General features: G+C 32.4%; 2 protein-coding genes across 2 annotated transcripts; both read right to left on the reverse strand.

Moving 5' to 3' along the window:
• Window positions 1-389: 389 nt before the first annotated feature.
• LOC132307896 (remorin 1.4-like) lies at window positions 390-3,119 on the reverse strand. The gene is made up of 5 exons (XM_059805773.1): window positions 2,733-3,119; window positions 2,581-2,631; window positions 2,370-2,457; window positions 1,848-1,929; window positions 390-691 (listed from the first exon to the last, which is right to left on the reverse strand). The coding sequence occupies exons 1-5, from the start codon at window positions 2,896-2,898 to the stop codon at window positions 482-484; spliced, it is 597 nt and encodes a 198-aa protein (XP_059661756.1). The 5' UTR covers window positions 2,899-3,119; the 3' UTR covers window positions 390-481.
• A 16,419-nt stretch (window positions 3,120-19,538) lies between these two features.
• LOC132309836 (nuclear transcription factor Y subunit C-3-like) lies at window positions 19,539-19,892 on the reverse strand. Its single transcript, XM_059808099.1, has one exon. The coding sequence runs from the start codon at window positions 19,890-19,892 to the stop codon at window positions 19,539-19,541; it is 354 nt and encodes a 117-aa protein (XP_059664082.1).
• Between the last annotated feature and the right edge of the window lie 36 nt (window positions 19,893-19,928).

Below are 19,928 nucleotides of genomic sequence, written 5' to 3' on the forward strand. Positions count from 1 at the left end.
ACATTCAAAGAATGACTCGGTTCGGTTTTGCCGGAAACCATAATTACAACCTGCACTATTTTGTCCTCCGACCTTGAACAACTACAGATTGAATATATACAATATACAAAATGTACAGGCCCAGGTCGGGAAAATAAATGCCAGAACCTGAGAACATATAAAAACACAGAGTAGACGTAGAAAAGTCCCCAAGCTTTGTGTCTCAAGAAGCCTCTCCCTGCTTCCAGTTGGTAAGTAGTGTGGTTAACAGTACAAGCAGTTATTAAGGCTAAAACAAATCACCAATTAGGCAGCCTGAAATACTTTGGCAAGAGTTCATACAAATCTGTTGATATTCGAGAACAATGTTCAATGTTGAAGAAGAAAAGGACAGCCACCTGATAGAGGCATAAAAGATAAAGTTTTGTACTTAATATAACAGTTTAGACATTGTGCTCACAAAAAGGACTATCACAATATACACACCAAAAACAACACCAGATTAAATCTGAAAGAAACTAAAGCATCCAAACAATTTCTTTGGTGTAATGCCAGCTGCACGGAATTTTGCAGCTGTTTCTTCCACCTTGAGAAAATCCTCTCCTCGTTTGGCTTCAACCATTGCTCTCTTTTCTTCCCCTGCCTTGTGGATTCCAGCTATCTTGTTATTCATCTTTTCTGCATATTCTGCTTTCTTCTTTTCGATTTTTTCCTGCTCATATCACCACTTTCATCATAACATTATTCAAACAAATTAAATTAAGTAGCGTATGGAGAAGATGGTTTAAATTCTATAGGTTCAACTTTATGTTTAAACCATAATTTTCATATAAGCTGGGTGATTCAAATTACAAAACTCTAGTTTTTGTGAATCAAGTAACACTTGGCCCAATGTCCAGGTATATCCATACGTCTAGTATGATCCTTATCAAATCATTCAATTTGTGGATCAATTTTATGAAAACTGTTTTTAGAGAACTATAAAAGACAATTTTCTTAAAATAACTTTTTTTTATTTGAATTTTTTTATTTAAATTTTTAGAATTCCTTTTCCATTCTTGCTTACAAAAACTATAAACCAAATAAATTTTTGTATAATTTTTTAATTTTCAATTCTTAAAACTTTGCATTAATCATGATGATGGGTTACTAGTACTACTATTCATTCATCCATCTATTGTTTTTGTATTTTATGCTGTTACATATCATTTCTTTTCTAATGCATAGCTGATGTAAGTTCTATTTTGAATATGTACATATCTTTCATTACACTTATAGTTCATAAATATGAAAACTATATGGTATGATAGAGAATACTAATATAATAGGAAACTGAAACACAATAAAACAGAGTCATTTGTGAGAAGAGTATTATAAGAAAAAAGTGAAAGAAGGATTATAGGTTTGTATTTAATTTTTTTTAGGAAGGTTATAGGTTTGTATTTTTGTAATGAGGATTCATATTAGTTTGTATTTATAACTTGAAAGGAGACCTTCTAGAATAGTTACCTCTTATCTAAAAAAATATATAAATAATTAATTATATCTTTTCTATTAAAAAAAAATAGAAGGAATCATCATATTTATATCTTTTTAATGTGCGTTTCACAGTTCGTGTTTATAATCTCAAAGGTCACCTTCTAAAATTATATAATTTTCTAGAAAGACATAAACAATAATGTTACATCTTTTACATCTTTTTCTAGAAAGAAAACTTTTAAATTTAAACACCAATATATATACATAATTATTTTTTGTTCACAAAACAATAAGCCAAAAAAGTGTGAAAAATGAACTAACATCATTATTTTTGGGAGACAGTCTGTTTAAGAGAAGCAAAAAAAAAAAATAATAAAATAATTGAATACCTCAATCATCTTCAGCTGAGCCTCTACCGATGCCTTTTTACTATTCTCCCATGCTCCAATGGTGGACAATTTTTTATATGCTCTGATCAATAGTTTAATTATATATTAAGTTGCAATAATCAAAGCATAAAAATTTGTCAAGAAATCAAAAGCTAATTTTGAAGTTTTAGCATTTCATTTTAATTAAATGGTTCAACAACATATAATTCAATACAAAAACATTTTAGAATTCAACAGAACAATTTGTGTGTTATTACAATGGACATGATATAAGCTGCAATTAGGAATTGGTCATCAGGGAAAAAAAATGGTTTTAATTTATAAGAGTACCTTTTATTTTTCTACCTTGTATGTTAAATTTAGTAAGAATTGAGATACATGGCACTCACTAGATACAGAAATCGATAAAATATATCTTCCTAGTATGTAATTGTTATTTCTAATTATTGATATATATAAACCATAGACAACAAGAAGAAGAAAATAATTTCAGAAGGGCAAACGAGAAAAGACAAATCATACTTGTTCTCTGCTTTTGTTTTTTCACTTTCTTCCCATGCTTTAATTAAAGCCAATCTCTTCTCTGTTTCGACCTTTGCAAGCACTGCATCTGAAAATTCAAAAATTCATTTATTCATATAATTTGTGATTATCTTAGGAATATGAATATCCGAATATAAATATATATACACACACGCACACACTTATGGAACAAATTATTTATACATATTACCTCTATCAAGTAAATCACTAGAACTTTTCTCAGTAGCAGGATCTACAACCTCTGTCATAAACCAGAAATTCTTAAACAATTGCAGATTTTCAAGAAATTAATCATTTAGAGAGAGAGAGAGGACAGAGAATTTAGAGAGAGAGAGGTGTTACTTTCAACAGTTGCAGGGGATTTGGAGTGAGAGACCTTCTCGTCGGGAAATGGAACGAGACTTTTCTCCGACGCAACGTCGTTTGAGGAATTTTCTTGTTTAACATGGCTATGGTTCTCTTGGGAAGTGGTTTCGGAATCAACTTTCTTTGGTTTCTCTTCTCCCATTATTCTATATATAATCTTTGTGTATATATATGTATGTATATATATAATTATATATATATGATCCAAAATTGGAGGAACTATGTGATAGATGAGAAACACTCTGTTTAAAGGAAGATGGCAGAGAGGTAGAGAGATTGGTGATGCAACCGAGAGCTAGGTAAAAGGTGGTTGGTACGTAGAAATAGAAGTTGTGCCAAAAAACGTATGTGTAGTGTGTGTGTGTGTGTGTGTGTGTATTGCAGTCTCATCTCATTCAGATGTTTACTAACAAAATTATTCTTTCTAATTTTTTTTTTTTAATGCAAATTACATTACATATCATTAAAAAGCTCATTGTTTCCAAACGTGGCTTAAGGTAATCCTCCTTTAATTTCAAGAAGAAGAAAAATTATTATTTTTAATTAGTTTTAAAATTATAATCCCAATCATTTTCAAGAAAATGGGAAGAATAATTATCTCATGGCCATGTTTGGTGGGCTATATAAATAATAAGTTTTGCTAACAATTTATGCCAATTAAGGGTGTTATGAATTCTTTTAACAGAAAGAGAAGGTAACAAATTCATTTAGTGAATATTTGATTTCCTAGTTTTAATTAATTTAAGCACAATTGTTTTTAGTAAGATACACCTGGTAACCATTACAACTGTAACGGAAATCATCCAATGGATTTGATTTTCATTGATCAAATGTTTTTTTTTTTTGCTACGTATTTAGTAGGAGCACATATAGAGAAATATAGTAAATTAGATATATCATAAATACCAAGAAATTATATCATGATCTCACTAGTTAACATCTAAGCCGAGAGAAAAAAAAATTAATAATAATCTAAACAAAATTGGTCGATTTGCTAAAAAAATAAAATAATAATTTTATTATAAAAAAAACCCTCAATTATTTAGACTATCGAGTGACTTTCTTCTTAAGTAATGCTGAAAAAATCATCACTTTAATTTGATGTTAAAAAAGGACCAACAAGCCAGAGAAAATTTTAGTTTGTTGACTGCTTTGTACCTATGGTTCTTAATCTTCAAACTACTGTTGTTACTTACAGATTGATTTTTGAATAACAAGATTTGCTTTTTTTAGAATGGAAATTCTGATTATTATTATTATTATTATTATTATTTTCATTTTTTTATTTTCTTTGAGACTATTAAGTGAGAAACTACTAAAAACATTTCAATTACTCTGTTACCACTTCATGTGATCTCTACTACCATTACTGGACAGAGATATTACTCTGTTCATGTATTCTTGTTGAGTCTCTTACACTTCAAGTTCCGTTCTGTCTCTTAAGAAAGGACACTTGTTGATGAGGAGGAAGGAGGGTGCGTTTTTTATGACGTACTGATTTGGATTAGATCAATAATAGAATGCACATATGTCATATTTTTCTATATATATATATATACCTGGCACTTGATGATCTATGAAGTATTATTCTAATATATAGCTTTAATATTGGTCTATATTTTTAAAGATTTATCATTGCCAGCGCTTCACAGTATGATTGCAACGTAATTCATATATTACCAAATTAATTACTACCAATTAGTAAATAAGTTGGTTTAGACGGGTTCTTACCCTAATACTCATTATTGTGCCAAGATCCAGTTATTTTCACGTGGGACCCAGTTCTGGACTTAGATGTTAAGATCTCAACTCAACCGTAGTTGGTTTGGATTCTGTCTGGTCAAAAGTAACCACGTAAAGCTGTGTTGATGGCAACTTTCCAACCGTCAAGGCCTTGCGTAGCAATCACTCCATCAGAACCTAAACCCCAATATTAATCACCACATTAAAACAACTTGTACTAATTTGACACCTTAATAGGGTTTTATTGGTCTCTCAAATTTTATAGAGGGTAAAGTACAGCAATATTCTCTAAAATTTGTCAAAAGGATACACAAATTAGGAATGGCAACGAGATAGAGTTGGGGCGGAGTTGGCTAAATTCTACTCCATTCTGTTAGAATATTTATTATATCAATTCCGCCCCTACTCCGGAACGAATTTGTAATTGTTGTACTATCTCTACTCCTACTTCGATAGACAAAATACCGACTCCGTCCCATGCACTCCGTTTAATTGTGGGGTGCGGCGGAGGTGGGCCGAGTTATGCCACTTTTATTATGTAATAAAAAATAAAAATAAAAATAAAAACTAGCCTAATATACTCAAATTATACTGATAAATAAGTTGGCTTAACTTTTAAATTATCAAGTATTGAATATTAATATATTAACAGACACTTCCAATAAAATAATAATAGTCTTAAAAATATAAATATATATTTTATATATAATAGGGGTAGGGTCGGGACAGGGTCATTACTAAAATTTGTCCTCGCCTCAAACCTATTTCGGGTTTTCAATTATTTTATCATACCAGCCCCAAACCCATTTAAGGGCCACTAAATCCACCCCATTTGGGGCGGGGGCGGGTCGGAAGAAATTGCCATCCCTAACATTGACACAACTTACTCTATTTTTGGACAATGACACCCCCTTATTAGATTTGCAATCCAAACAGATCCTAAAATCATGTGAAAAATCTATTTTACCCTTCACTGTTTTATTAATTTTAATTATAAAATATCAAAGTAATTAAATAACTAAATTACCCTTGCCCCTCTCTCTCTCAAATACCCTCTACATTTCTCTCTTTATATACAACCATAACCACAACTCACACACTGACAGAGACCAACACAACAAATTTCTTCCTTGCACAGATAATTTTCAGGTGGGATGGTGTTGAAACAAATAGTGGTTGATGGCGATGGTCCGGCGACGATGGTGGTGGTGGTGTATATATATATAGGTGTGTGAGTGCGGTGGTGGTTGCAATGGGTGTTGTGTGGCAGTGGTTGTGGTGGTGGGTGTTGTGGCAGCGGTGGCTGCAGTGGGTATTAAAGGAAGAAGACGATTGTGGGCGCGTGAAATTCATGCGATTTACAACCACCGTCGCCGCCTCTACCGTTTGTCAACATTATCAAACCTAGAAAATCCGATCACGCGAACACCGCCGCCGGTCAACATCACGATTGTAATACCCCGTAATTTTAAAGAGTTTATTTAAATTAATTTTGAATTAATTTTGTGTTAGGTTAATTCTTTAAATGTGTAGATTTATTCACCTTGTAATTATATATGTTAAATTAGTTAATTAATTTTATTTATTTGTGCATGTAATATTGATTTTTATGTTCTATATAGTATAATGATTAGTTTTGAAATTTTTATTGGTTATGTTTTAGATTAATTATTATTATTTAATTAAAGTATTTAATTTGTATTGAATAATATAATAATAATATTTATAATAATAATAATAATATAATAATAATAATATTTATAATAATAATATAATAATAAAATTTATAATAATAATAATTGTAATAGTTTAATAATAATAATTATTATAATAATAATAATAGTATTAAATCAATGTAATGATGAAGAAATTAAATCTTAGGATAGGATTTACCTTAGGACATCTTGCTTGACTTGGCTTGCTTGCCTTAAAGCCTTATTGTTGGGAATGTGGGTAAGTAAATGCAAAAATAGATATTTGTAATATTTATATTATATAAATTGTATATAAATTAGCTAGCCTACCTTAGAAGGAAGAAAAGGGAGGTAGAAACAAATTATAAATTTTAGTAAGCCATTGTAAAAGTGTGGAAAGGAAGAGAAAGAAAGAAAGGAGCTTGGATCGGTGTAGGAGAAATTTACCCGACTACGCGCAACCGGCGGATTTATTTTAAATCCAAAAAGGCAAGTTATTATCTACTTTTCCCCTTTGAATCCATAAATTATTCATTTAATTTATTTCGGGTTTTAGAGACTAGAAACCATGCTAGGAATTTCAATTAATTATTTTTAGTTTATTAAAATAATGTGTTTTTAATTATTAAAGAGGTTAGATATTTATTTATTAGCCTATGTAATTAAAATATAGCTGAAAATAATTAAATAAGGCTTTAGGGATTTTTCTAGAATTTTTTAGATTTTTCCGGGGCTTTTCTGCAATTTCCGGCGAGCCTCCGGCGAGGTTTCCGGCCACCGGCAGTGAAGAAGATGACCGGAGTGATCCGGTGTGATGCGGCGCATTGTAGGTTAGTGCGCGCGCGCATCCTGGGCCTTAGATGAAGCTGATTGATCCGGTGCATCGCGGTCCATGTTACCGCGGTACACCCGGATCATTGACCCTTGGATTAGGTGAGATGAGATGATAGATGATCCGGTGTGGCGCGCATGTAGGAAAGCTGATGCAGCCAACCAACCGGAGGACGCCACGTCAGCAGGAAGCCATCAACGCGCGCGTGGGAGCGCATGCGCGCGCGTGGAACTTTCCAGACGCGCGTGGGAGCACGTGCGCGCGCGTGGCTGATGCCAGACGCTCGTGGAGGCGCGTGGGAGAGTGGGGAAGGTTGGGCTGCGCATGGGGAAGCTTAGGGCGGCGCGTGGGGGCGCGTGAGGGGCCCTGTCAGCTGTTGGAAATTACCAGATTACCCCTAGGGCCTGTTTTGTAAATTCCAGAACCTTAAACTTGGATTTTTATGTACTGTGTTGGTATTTACGGGTTTAACGGGCCACAAAATTATTATTTTAATACCCGTTAATTATTCTTATGGCCAATTAATCTTTTCTAAGCATTTATTGGCTCGTTTACGGTACAGATATTAATGTGATTTATTTAATGACATTGTTAAATATAAATAGTGTTAATATCTTATTAAATGGTATCAAACATTACTGTTAAATTAAATAATGCCATGTTTTAGTCATATAAATTATCCAATATATATTATGGGATATTTATACTGTTAATCATATATCAACCATGATTATTATACTGTGTGCATTTCAGGAAATAAATGGACTGTTTAATTATGTCACATTTATATTATATGGATGAGTTGCCATATAGAACCATGTGAGCTGGCTAATAAGTTTAGACTCATTTATACCTTATGCATTCGTTGCTATAGACAGATGTGTGGCTGTCAGGGTATGTGATTTAATATTATTGGCATGTGTTGCCTAATTGACATACTCAGTATGTTTAGTAATATTATTGGCATGTGTTGCCTAATTTATATGCTCAGTATATTCATCAGTACTTTGAGAGGTGTTATCACTGTGTAGTTCGTTATAGTCTGTGTTGTCAGTACCGTGCACCATGTATAATAGCTGATTTCCCGGGTAGGGAAAGGCGACACTTAACCACCTAGTGTGAGTCTAAGTGATCACCGTCTATTCTGGTTGAGGTCATGTTATACATTGGATAGTTCCCTTAGGATGTATACAGATATAGGATTCGTCCGATTCATAATGATTAATTTATTTGATTCTCTGATTTGGGTCATAGTAGAAAGAACTTGCTCGTGGGGTTGACCCACCATTGTTGTTATTTCAGGATACGGTCAGTACCCGTTCCAAGGTTGAGGTTAGCAGTGTGGGACCACCATCCGAACTCATCTATTCTTACGATCCAGTTCAGGGTAGAAGTTTTATGTATTACTTCAGTTTCAGTTTTTAATTACTTTTGACGTTGAACTCTTAGGTTTATATTTAGGGATCCTTGATATAGGATTTCCAAGTTGTAATGGAGTACTGTATTTAAATAAAGGATGGATGGATGTTGTATTATTTAGTATTCCTTTCCTGTCTAAATTCTTTTATTATTATCATTTTGTATTCCATGCTTGTATATTGCCAATTGTTTTTGATATCCCTCGTTTTTCGTGTATAAGCCTGATCAACTTATGCGTGGAAAATGTTGGGGGTGTCACAACGATCATCATCTAATTAACCGATGCAATTCTCCTTGACGACAGCTCTGCCTTATGTGTTAGTGGATATATATATTTGTGTGTGTGTGTGTGTGTGAGTGTATATATGTGTGTGTGTTGGTGTTAGGCTGGCAAGAGGTGGAAGAGAAAACGGAGAGAGGAAAGAACTCACACACACATGTCTCTTTTGAGACTTGAATTATTGACTTCCCTTTGAGAAATAAGAGGTTAATATCGCTAGGCCACTGACCCTTTGGTGAGAAGAAAAGAAATTGGTGTATATATTGAGGTTACAAAGGTCTATTCAACATTTAAATTGGTCAATATAAAAGTCAAATGGCAAAAATGTCAATTCATTACCATTGGGGTGTCTTTAGTAACCTTATCAAACTTCAGGGGGTGTCATTGTCCAAAAATAGGGTAAATTGTATCCGTGTGTCCTTTTGACAAACCTTGGGGGTGTTTATGTACTTTACCCTTTTATTTATTAATTATTGGAACCCCGTAAATTAGCTAATGAATCACTCAATAAACCTCGAACAAAAATCACAAATGCACATATTATTTATAATTATAAAATCAGAAAAGTAATAAATAAAAAATATATAGAGGGGTAACTAAATTAATTCTCAAAAAATTATTTTTCTTATTTATTTACTTTCTCGATTTTGTAGTAGTAGACCCCACGCGAGGGATGGATCTAGAAATTTATATTAGGAGGGATAAATTTATATAGATGATTTTTTTCTTCATAATTTTAGTGGGGGAAATTTCAAATTTTAATAGGTATAAATGCAAAAAAGTACAAATTTAAGGGTAAAAAATGCAATAATAAAATATTTCAGTTCGGGCGGATGCCCCCAGTAAGCCGACAGTAGATCCGTCCTTGCCCCACGCACACTTCTTTAGTGTGGTGTGACAATGTCGATAAGGCTAGCATTGCTCCTAAGGCTTAATTTTTTTCAAGACAAGAATTAGGTGTAAAGGTTCAAAGCCGAACTTTGTAAGACAACGAAGAGCAACCCAAACCACTGTGCTATGAAGGTATTCTCACTCCTTAAACTTAATTTGGAATAGTAAGAAAGCAAGTTAAAAGGAAAAATTTTAAACTTTTTAAATTTCATTGGGCAATTGCTCCAATGAGTTATATGTAGATCCGTGCTGGTACCCAAAGCCTCTTTAATACATTTTTTTTCCATTATACAACTTCGAATTTCAAATTAGTGAAGTTCATGGTTAAAATTGAAAAAATTTCAGAGTAAATATGCTGAAATTGCAATTTCAATGCAGAGTTCAACAAGATAAGCACGTGAGACGATTTAATATGATTCAAAGTTTAATCGTTCTCGAGTTGCTTTTCGTAAAGTTTAATTTGAAGATAGTTTTTCCATGTACAAAGAATATTTCCCCTAAAAAAAAAAGTGTAAAACAAATATTGTTTTATATAAATATTGAATACTATATATGGTCTACACTTTCCTCAACTGAGAGATTGTTTTCAAACTCTTGAATCTTGATTGCTTCTTTGCAAGATTCACATGCATATTTCATCCATTTGCACATGTGCAACAAGTAGGACTCAATCATACCACAATGGCACAGAGTCAAAGTAGCACATTGTAAAACAATCCCATTGTTTTAAATAAACCTTATTAGGAAATATATCTAATTAACCCAAATAGTTGTAGGTAGTGTTTGGATAACTTTCTTCAATGTAATGATCAAGTGTGTTATATTAAAAATAAAAATAAAAATAAAAACCATGTTCACATCATGATAGCTAGTCAATCCTAAGACACAGCATGTGGAGTCATGTGAATATTATCAGTTAAAAGTTACTCCCACTAGGAATTAAGGAAGAAAACATATGGTCGGCATGGTTGGTATAAAATTATTGTCCCTTTTGACAACAATTCTTCCCCTTTTTTACCCTTACCCTAGGTTTTCTTTTACTGATTAACCTCTTTATTTTTATAGGTATTATTAATTAAGTTTGGATATAATGTAAAGCCGACCAAACATGTTATATATATATATATATATATATATATAGACCACACATACTTCAACATGCTACCTACTTTCTGTGATTCTCTTGATATGCACACAACACATGTCTTGACATGCTATATTTATGGTAAACTTGATAAAGAGAGATAATTGGGGCCATTAGGCACATGGTGACTTAATTGGTCGCATCAATCGTATATATAATTGCAAGTGTTTGCAATTTTGTGTGTGGCTATCATAGAGAGATATATTCACTCCACTTGCTACTTCCTTTTTCTTCACTTGTCCTTTGTTTATTTTAGAATGGCATAATTGTTCTTCTAAAACAAATTCAACTTCACAATATTACAAAGATTACTCGCACATACCCCACTTTTGAAGAGCAATTTTGTCTTTTTATTTATTAAAATTTTAATTTTAATATAAATAAAAAATAAAATATGAATATCATCTGTGAATATATTGTGTATGTGTAATATGGAAAAAAAATATTTAGCTCATCTACAACCCTATAAGGAGGAAAAAGGAAGTAAAAATAATTATTCCGTATTTTATTATCACTTAAGTTATTGTGTCATTTTCATAAAAAGTAATGGCAAATAAAAATAACCACTCACTCATTGTTTTTCTCTTTCTTTGCATTTTTTTTTTTTAAATAAGTAAAAGTAGTTGAATTAATCACCTTTTCTTTTTTCTTTTTCTTTTTTTTTTTCCTTTTTTTCTGCCAAACAGAGAATAAATAACACCTTGCAAATTCCCACTTTGCCCTGCTTCGAATTCCCAAAAAAATAAAAAGTGATCCTCTCACACTTTCACCTGCATCAAAGTGGAACAGAGACAAAGACAAAAATCAGGAAGTTGCTACTTTCTTCTCTGCTCATACACGTGTATATATGTATATTTGTGTATATATATGTCTACACTGACAAATCTGACATCAAAAGCCAAACAGTTCCGGAAACCATTACACCTTGAAACCTTCATAACCAAAAGGAGTTGCTAGTTTTGTTAAAAAAAAAAAAAACCTTGGGACGCCCATAGAATACCTCCACTTTCTTCCTTATAAATTGCACTCAACTCATCACTAGTACATGAACATGTAGCTAATACCAAAGCCTATTTCCACATTCTTCATCATTTAGTACTACACATTTAACAAATTTTGGGTGGAGTTATTAGACATGGATGTATTTATTTCAGAAGAGTATGTTGCAAGACGAAGAATTGAGAAAAAAGCAGCTGCCAATGCCGGAAAAAGGTCAGATTTGGTGTCAGAATCCGGCTCTAGGAGGGAGAAAAAAGTCCGGTCACCACCTTACCGGATCGAGAATGAGTATTTGGTCTCTACCACTTCCGGCTTCAGTGAGAGTGTAGTTTTTAGCTGCCTTTCAGCTTAATCTGGCTCTTTCTTTGGGGGAATATTGTGCAGTCACTAATCAGTACGGTTGAGTCTTAGCTAGACTTTTTGTTTAGTATAATGGCATATTATAGTTGTTCAAGAATGGCTTCGCAATAGTTATTTTAAGTGACGATTCTGTTTTATGTGTGTTATTTAGTACTGTTTTTGATATTGTAGATTATGGCTGTTGAAAAAAAGAAGAAAAAAATAGGAAAATTTATAAAAAAGAGGATTTTGGTAGGTTTTATTACTAAGAGTCAAAGTCAAAGTCAAAACATCTCAAATTTATAGACTTTGACCAAAAGTTGATGCGGATATAGAAAAATACTATTAATTTATCCAAACTACCCTTAGTATCTTTTGGTACCAGTTTTGTGTATAAATGTATCACTTTTGTGTATATAAATACCACTTTTGTGATCAAATGTACTACTCTTGTGACCAAAGCTACCACTTTTATGTAAATAAGTATCATTTTTGTGCAAAGGTATCATAATCGTGTATGTAAGTACCATTTTTGTATACAAAGTATCACTTTTTGTGCAGAACATTTTGATTACTTGATTTGCACAAAAATGATACTTGTGTGCACAAAAATAGTACTTATATACACAAAAATAGTACCTGAAGATACTAAGGATAGTTTAGGCAAATGATCAATATTTTTTCATATCCACGTCAGATTTTGGTCAAAGTCTGTGACTTTAAAAAGTGTTGACTTTGACTCCATCTTTAAATAATAAAACTTCTCAAAATTCAATTTTTTTTTTTATTTATAATTTTTCCAAAAAAAAATAATAATAAAGAAGAAAAAAAAAAAGGAAAATAAGAAGGTGCTTATGGATATTAGTCTACAGTTATTTGCTAGATTATATATATATATATATATATATATATATATATATATATATCAATTTATACGCGCGTGTTTGTGTGTGTGTGTGTATATATATATATATATATATATTGTATTTTCATCTCTTATCATTTTCAAAGAGGGTAGCTGTTTAGTAATGGAGTTAAATACAATTTATTTATTAGAATTTAAATGCATAGATTTTTTTCCCTCTCCAATAATTAATATATTTACTATCCTTGGACATTTCATTTTGGGAGGTAGAGTACATTGTCATGCTTCCTCATAGTCACAGACAGGTTACGCCACGCACAGGAGCACAGTAAAAGATTTTGCGTGGCACGAAAATGGTGGAGTTATGGAGAAATTATTATTAATCCCATCCAATCATACACTAAATGAAATAAGGTTAACAAATTATTTATATGTCAATATGTGATTGGTCCAAGATCACATAATAATTTCTTAAAATTTTAATATGAGCATGCAAAAAGTCTTTGCATGGCACAAAAAGAATGAAGTTTCATAGTATTCTAAAATTGCGTAGAATAATGAAGTGCAGATAGAGTTGCAATATTTTAAATTATTGAAGGATTTACAGATAATTGCATCCAGTAAAGAAGATTCTAAAATAGTAACCAACAATTTGAGAATGTGTGAAAAGTTGGATTGTGTACAAGAATTACCGAGTGTACTCGTACAACACTCCAAATTCTTGTAAAGTGAGTTGTCTTATAAATAGGTGTAATAGTCACTTGCAATCAAGCTATAAGAGTTAACCAGTGTACCAAATACAAAACTACAAACTCTTGGAAAGGTGAAATGCATAAATAACTTTGTTACATTATTTTCAATAGTGTGAAAATTGATGATGACCACCAATTGCGTTATAACGTTGTTACATTAGTTTCAATAATATGAATTTTAATTACATGTAAACTCAAATTCCAGCTGTGTTGATAAAAAAACAAAAAGAAAAAAGGAAAAAACCTATTCTTTCCTGAAAATTGAATCCTTTTCACTACATCAATCAATTTCAAGTAAATTATGCGCCATAATATTTTACTCTTTATTTCAAAAAGATTTTTTTTAAGTAAATAAGTATGCATTGAAAAAGTGAAGAATTTACACGTATACAGGGGCATACCCCAGGAAGCGTTATGGGCCACATGCCTATATGCCCAAACAAATCATTACCCAAAAAACAAAGAGTGCAAATCCATATTGTTCAAAATGTTGGCCCAATGTGAATACCAGAAAATTCTCAAAATCCAATCCACAGGCACAGAAATGTTTCTGCTCTGGGTGATGGTTTGGCTACGACTATGGTGGTTGCAGTTGGGATGTATTGTGAGAATGAGAGGGAGGGGTTGGTGCGGAAAGGTTCATAGAAAGAGCTGCGTAAATTCCAATCCTTTGCAAGTTCCTAAGCATAAGGGTACCTTTCTTAATGGAGAACAATTTGTATCTTACCAAGTTGATAATTGGAAGGGTCTTTGATGGAGTTACACACTGCCAAAAATTCTGTTGTTGTGTTCTCTCCAAATATGATAGACAAAATTTGCCAGCATTAACTTCCAAGTAAAAATTTTGCAAACACGAACTCTTGCCAAGAACTAGGGCTTGTATAAAACCCACATTTATGTTGTATCCCATTCCATATTACTTTCGAGTATGAAAATTGATGAAAAATGTGTTTATAACTCTCTACATCACTTAAGCACAATGCACACACATTTGGTTGCATCATGTAATCCATTGAATGCTTGTCAAGAGTTGATGGTCTTTCCTGAATAGCCACCCAGAGGCAAAATGAATGTTTTGGGAAACATTAAATGCTTGAACCCCAGTCCAGCTTGTGCCAAACAGTTTGTTAGGGAGAGGTTGAGATATGGCTGTGATGGTAAATTTTTGAGCAAGTACTTTTTTGTTTGTTGGTGAGCAATCCCAATGTATGAGGTCATTAGCTAAAAGGTTTTGCAAGGTAAAGGGTGGTCAGTCATAGTGTGGAGTTTTGAGATTAGACAAGTTTTTAGAGCATCCGCACTGGATTAGTCAAACTTGGGTTTGGCTAAAGAAAGATCAAGTTTGCAATGCATCGGCCTAGCGGAAATGGAGTTGACCCACAACGGCTAGCGAGCTGGCTCACAGAAAAGCGCGAGCTCGAGCCCCATCGTGATTTTTTTTATTTTTTTTTATTTTTTTGTTTAACGGAAACGGCGACGCCAAAATGTGAGCAGCTGTATTTTTAAAAAATTGTCAGCTGAAAGGCACTGTTCGGCATAAGTGGTTTTTTGGAGAAAAATAAAATAAAATAAAAAATATATTGTTTAAGCACTTTTTGTTCAAATTTTTTTGACTTGGGCCAAAATAAATTTAAAAACCTTTTTTTTTCCCTTTTAAATTTGATTTTTTTAAAACTTTTTTTGCTTTATTTTTTAAAAATCTACCACAAACAGTGCATTTGGTTGTTTTTAATTATTTGCAATGATATTATTTGATTGAAAAATATTACTGTTATTATGAAAAAGTTAAAAATAAATAAATTATTATTATTATTATTATTTTTTGAGAACAAAAGTCCGGAGAGTTTGATGAGTGTCCGTTTTTGGAGAGCTATGAAGCACGCATGTTCGGTTTGATGCCCGTGTCGGACACGTGTTTAATTTTTTATTATTTTTTTCAAGGTCGAACACGGCAAAGGATAAGTCAGACACGTCAGCGACACGCTGAGGTCACACCGAAGACACGCATGTTCGGTTTTATTTTTTATTTTTTGAAAAGAAAAAGAGAGAATGAAGGGGTGTGTGTATATATACATATGTATATATGCATGTGTATTCATTCACTGAGATCTATTAAGTGAAATGACTAATGTAGAAATCTAAAAAATTAAGATGAAGAGATTGAAGGAATGACAGAGCAACCACAAGGGAAAAAAAGAAAAAAGAAAAAGAACAAAGAGCAAGATTTTCTGTGGGTGTTGGGCTTTACCGGCGAAAAAGAGGAACTACCTCTTATTTTCCATCCAAAGCTTCATCAGATTTCTTGGCTTAACTGAATGACATAGAAAGGAAGAGAGGCAGAGTAGAAGATGAAGAAAGAAGTGAACCACGTGTGGAGAGAAAAAGGGGATAGGATCGAGATTGTTATCTTATCATCTTAGAAGGTGTGATAAAAAAACAAATAAATTAAAAAACATATATGTTTGGTTATAAGGATAGCTTATTCAACTATATGAACTAATATTTTAATAAAATTTGAACCATTGATTTTTATGTTTGATAAGAGTAGCAGGGATTAATTATTTGATTAGCCTAATTTAAATAAAAAGAAAAATAAAAATTTATATATAATAAAAATATATATTTTATTTTATTGCAATATCCGTGTCCTATTTTTTTAAAAAAATTTGTTGTATTGTCGTATCCGTGTCGTCGGTGTCCCGTATCAGCGTCTGTGTCCATGTCCATACTTCATAACTGGAGAGCCAAAGTTGCTAACGTGACTTTGAGAATTGTTAATGTGGTTTTTGAAAGGACTAAAATGGTATTTTTAGAAAGTAAAAATTCGGAGTGACTGATGCGCATGCTCTTAGGCCTTGTCAATTGATTTTGGGCGACAAGTTTGAGACACTTTCGTAAACCTGTTGATGAACCATCCCCGTCTATGAATGGACTTAGAATTTAATACCTATAAAGAAACATCCAGTTGTCAAATTCAATATTATTCAAACAATATTTGTCTGTTGAACCCTCATCTTCTCTTTGTGAAAAAGAGTGCGCCAGTGTTGCGGTGGTACTGTGATACTGAACGCAAAAATTTATGTATATATAACGATAATTATATATATATATATGTGTGTGTGTATATATATATATATATATATATATTGTGTGTATAATCACTTCATTGGTCTGTTTAGCTTTCGACTAATTATGTGAGATATAATTTTTGTAATTGGCTAATTTTGGTGTCAAAACAAGTCTGATCGAGTTATAATTTTCAAGTTAACAAATCAAGATCGAGATCGGTTATGGAATTAGAAAGTTGTTCAAGTTTGATATGTACAATGATCTACGAAAAAGGTATGAACAACACTTTAGGAAGTTGTTTTCCACTTAGGACACTATACATACATGGTACTTTTTTTAAAGTTTCCAAAACAAAAATTTTTCAAGCTGGTTTTACTTTTTATATTCAATTTTGTCATGTGGGAACCCGTACTGACTTTGGCTACTGGTTCAAGATTCTTTGGGTCGAAGGAAACTTTTTGTCCTTTGGGAACCGGTTACACTTGCTAATACAGTTTAATTAGGTAGTAGTTTCCTGTTCTGTCTAAACTTCCTATTTGATAAAGAATTCTTTCTAAAAGTCCCATGCACAAAATTTACTTTTTTCTATGCATATATAGGTCTTTGAAGAGTCTATATAAACCTTGATTTACATCTAGGTTAGTATGGCTTTTGCATTACATTTTCTGATTCTTGAAAAGCCTATTTAAGAGCTAGTTTGCAGAAAATTAAATATGATTTTCTGTCTTTATTTCTAGAACATACATATAAACACAAGAGTAAGTTTAGAGTGTTTGTTCAATTCCTAATCGTGTTCAAAATTCATTGAATATTGCATCTACAATGATCAGAGAAGCAGATCTATTTCTTTTACTTCAAAGTTCAGATCTTGAAGAATAGGGTGAAGCGATCACACTTTGGAAGGGTCAAAGCATTCGAGGAGTGTTGTTTGATCTACCAGCAATCCCTCTACAGAGATTAAGAGTAAACTTGAGGTTAAGAGCTGTTAGACGGGACACCGCAAAGCTAGAAGATTGTCAGCAATTAGTGTTTGGTAGAACGATAGGGTGTGAGATAGAGTTAAAATCCATTGTACTTTGTTTCAAATATAATGGATCAGTTTACTTTGGACTACATAGTCCATGAGGTTTTTCCCACAACAATTGGTCTATTTTATCAATTGGGATTTCCTTACTAAAAAACCTGATATCATCTCTCAAACTCTATTTGCTTCTATTTGCTTTATTTACTTTTATTTTGTATATGATTAATTGATTAATTACTAAATTAAGTAAACCTGATTAAGAGAGAAAGATACAAATTTTAATCTTTTCCTTAAAAACTTAAACTTTCCACAAATATCTTCCGCTACATAAAACCACAAATTGCCGTTTAACACTTTTTATTTGGGATTGGGCTTGAAAATTGTACATTTGTGTCCAAATGGCACAAATAAGTGGGCTGTGGGCTCATAGTGTTGGATTATGATTCTCAAAATAAAAAGTGGGCTTATATATTGAAGCAGGAAAACGATTCTCAAGAAAAATAAAAGGTGACTAAAATTGATTTTTTTAGCTGGACTAAATTGATAAGGGAACATATTTTACTCTACAATTTACCACGTCACTATTTCCATATATATATATATATATATATATATATATATATATATATTTATTTATATTTTGGTTTGTTGTGGGTTTATGAAATTTTGGTCAACAATCTTCTTGTCTTTCATATATATACAAAGAATTTTTTTTTTTTTTTACTTGAATTAATTCTGGTTTAATAATGGACAAAAGAATACTTCCGACGACATTACAATCATCCCTTGATTTCAGTTGTATGACAATAAATTAAGGACTAATTGGATCTTCGGCACAGGTGTTCAATTCTGACATTTGATTTAAGTTGAGCAATTGGTTAAGTCACGGAACAATGACAGTCTCAGTAATTCCAAAGGAAATGAAATTATGATACTTTCAGTAACTCTAAGAATTGAAATTCAATTGTGACAAAATTTGGTAAAAATTAATCCCCAAGGCTAAGGTCATTTAACCAAGTCAATTTCAATTTTTGTTATTGATATATACAATATACTCCATGTCATCACGATAATTCTTTTGGTATAATTGGTACATTAAGTATGTTAAAATGTGTATGGTGAATTTTTTTTGAAAGTTAATGTATGTTATTTAATCAAGGAAAATAATATTTTCAAATTTAACGCAAAGGGGTAAAGTAAAGTGTGTCTTGTGCACCAAAACAATGCTATTTTGATGTACAAGCACATGTATAACCAAAACGAGGCTGTTTTGATGAACGAACTTGATTCTCTCATCACACGAAAAGGATTTCGCCATATCACACTTAATAAAAACAAAATAAAAGAAAAGAAAATTTGAAATGGTAAACTACAAACATCTATTTATGCGTGGCAAGCACTTCTATGTGATTTTCTTCAAATCAATCGTATATATAGCCAAGCATGCAAAAGTTACATTATATATAGAGAGAGAGAAATTATATATATATGATAATTGGCCTAATAAATGCTTGTGAAAATAGGTTTTTTAGTGCAACAAGGTCTAATAGCAAGAAATTAACTTGTCAATATATATATGGATAATGCTTTTAGCTGATGATTGTAAAACGTTTGGAGAAGTCTACAGAGGGCAGGCAGAAGTTACATTATATATATAGAGAGAGAAATTGGTGGTCTAGGGTTCGAGGATTGATAGAGAGAGGAGAGAAATCTCCAATTCTTATGCTTCCATTAAGCATCTTCTTGAGTAGTGTTAGTAGTGGAAAGATGATGATGATCAGAAACCAGGTTGAGAAGAAAGTCAAAGACATCAGTGGCTGCAACAGCAGAAGCAACATCTTCTTTGTGAAGTGTCCTCCTCTTGGCTTGCATGGCCATCCTCCAAGACCTCTTTGTAATCTCCTCTATAAACAACTCACAAGCCTTGGAGAACACAATGGGGGCCTCCCCAGATATCATCTTCACATCATCATTTGATTTCTTCATGATCTTCTTGATCCTGGCCAACGGCAACGAGTGCGGTCCCGTCCTCCCACATATCCCTCCTCCAGATACCATCCCTGAATACATTCCAGCTTGCCTCATTTTCTCAATATAAGATGGTATTCAAAACACGCGCGG

This window comes from Cornus florida, unplaced genomic scaffold (assembly GCF_030987335.1).
Source record: "Cornus florida cultivar Cherokee Brave unplaced genomic scaffold, ASM3098733v1 CherokeeBrave_3.0.0_Hap2_Chr05, whole genome shotgun sequence".
Taxonomy (NCBI): domain Eukaryota; kingdom Viridiplantae; phylum Streptophyta; class Magnoliopsida; order Cornales; family Cornaceae; genus Cornus; species Cornus florida.

What these genes read in the sequence shown, in the direction of transcription:
- LOC132307896 (XM_059805773.1), bottom strand. Translation starts at nt 2,898, where the DNA reads ATGGGAGAAGAGAAACCAAAGAAAGTTGATTCCGAAACCACTTCCCAA. An exon ending in ATCCCCTGCAACTGTTGAAA is followed by an intron (nt 2,632 to 2,732) that starts GTAACACCTCTC and finishes GGTTTATGACAG; the next exon opens with AGGTTGTAGATCCTGCTACT. An exon ending in CTCAGCTGAAGATGATTGAG is followed by an intron (nt 692 to 1,847) that starts GTATTCAATTAT and finishes TGATATGAGCAG; the next exon opens with GAAAAAATCGAAAAGAAGAA.
- LOC132309836 (XM_059808099.1), bottom strand. Translation starts at nt 19,892, where the DNA reads ATGAGGCAAGCTGGAATGTATTCAGGGATGGTATCTGGAGGAGGGATA.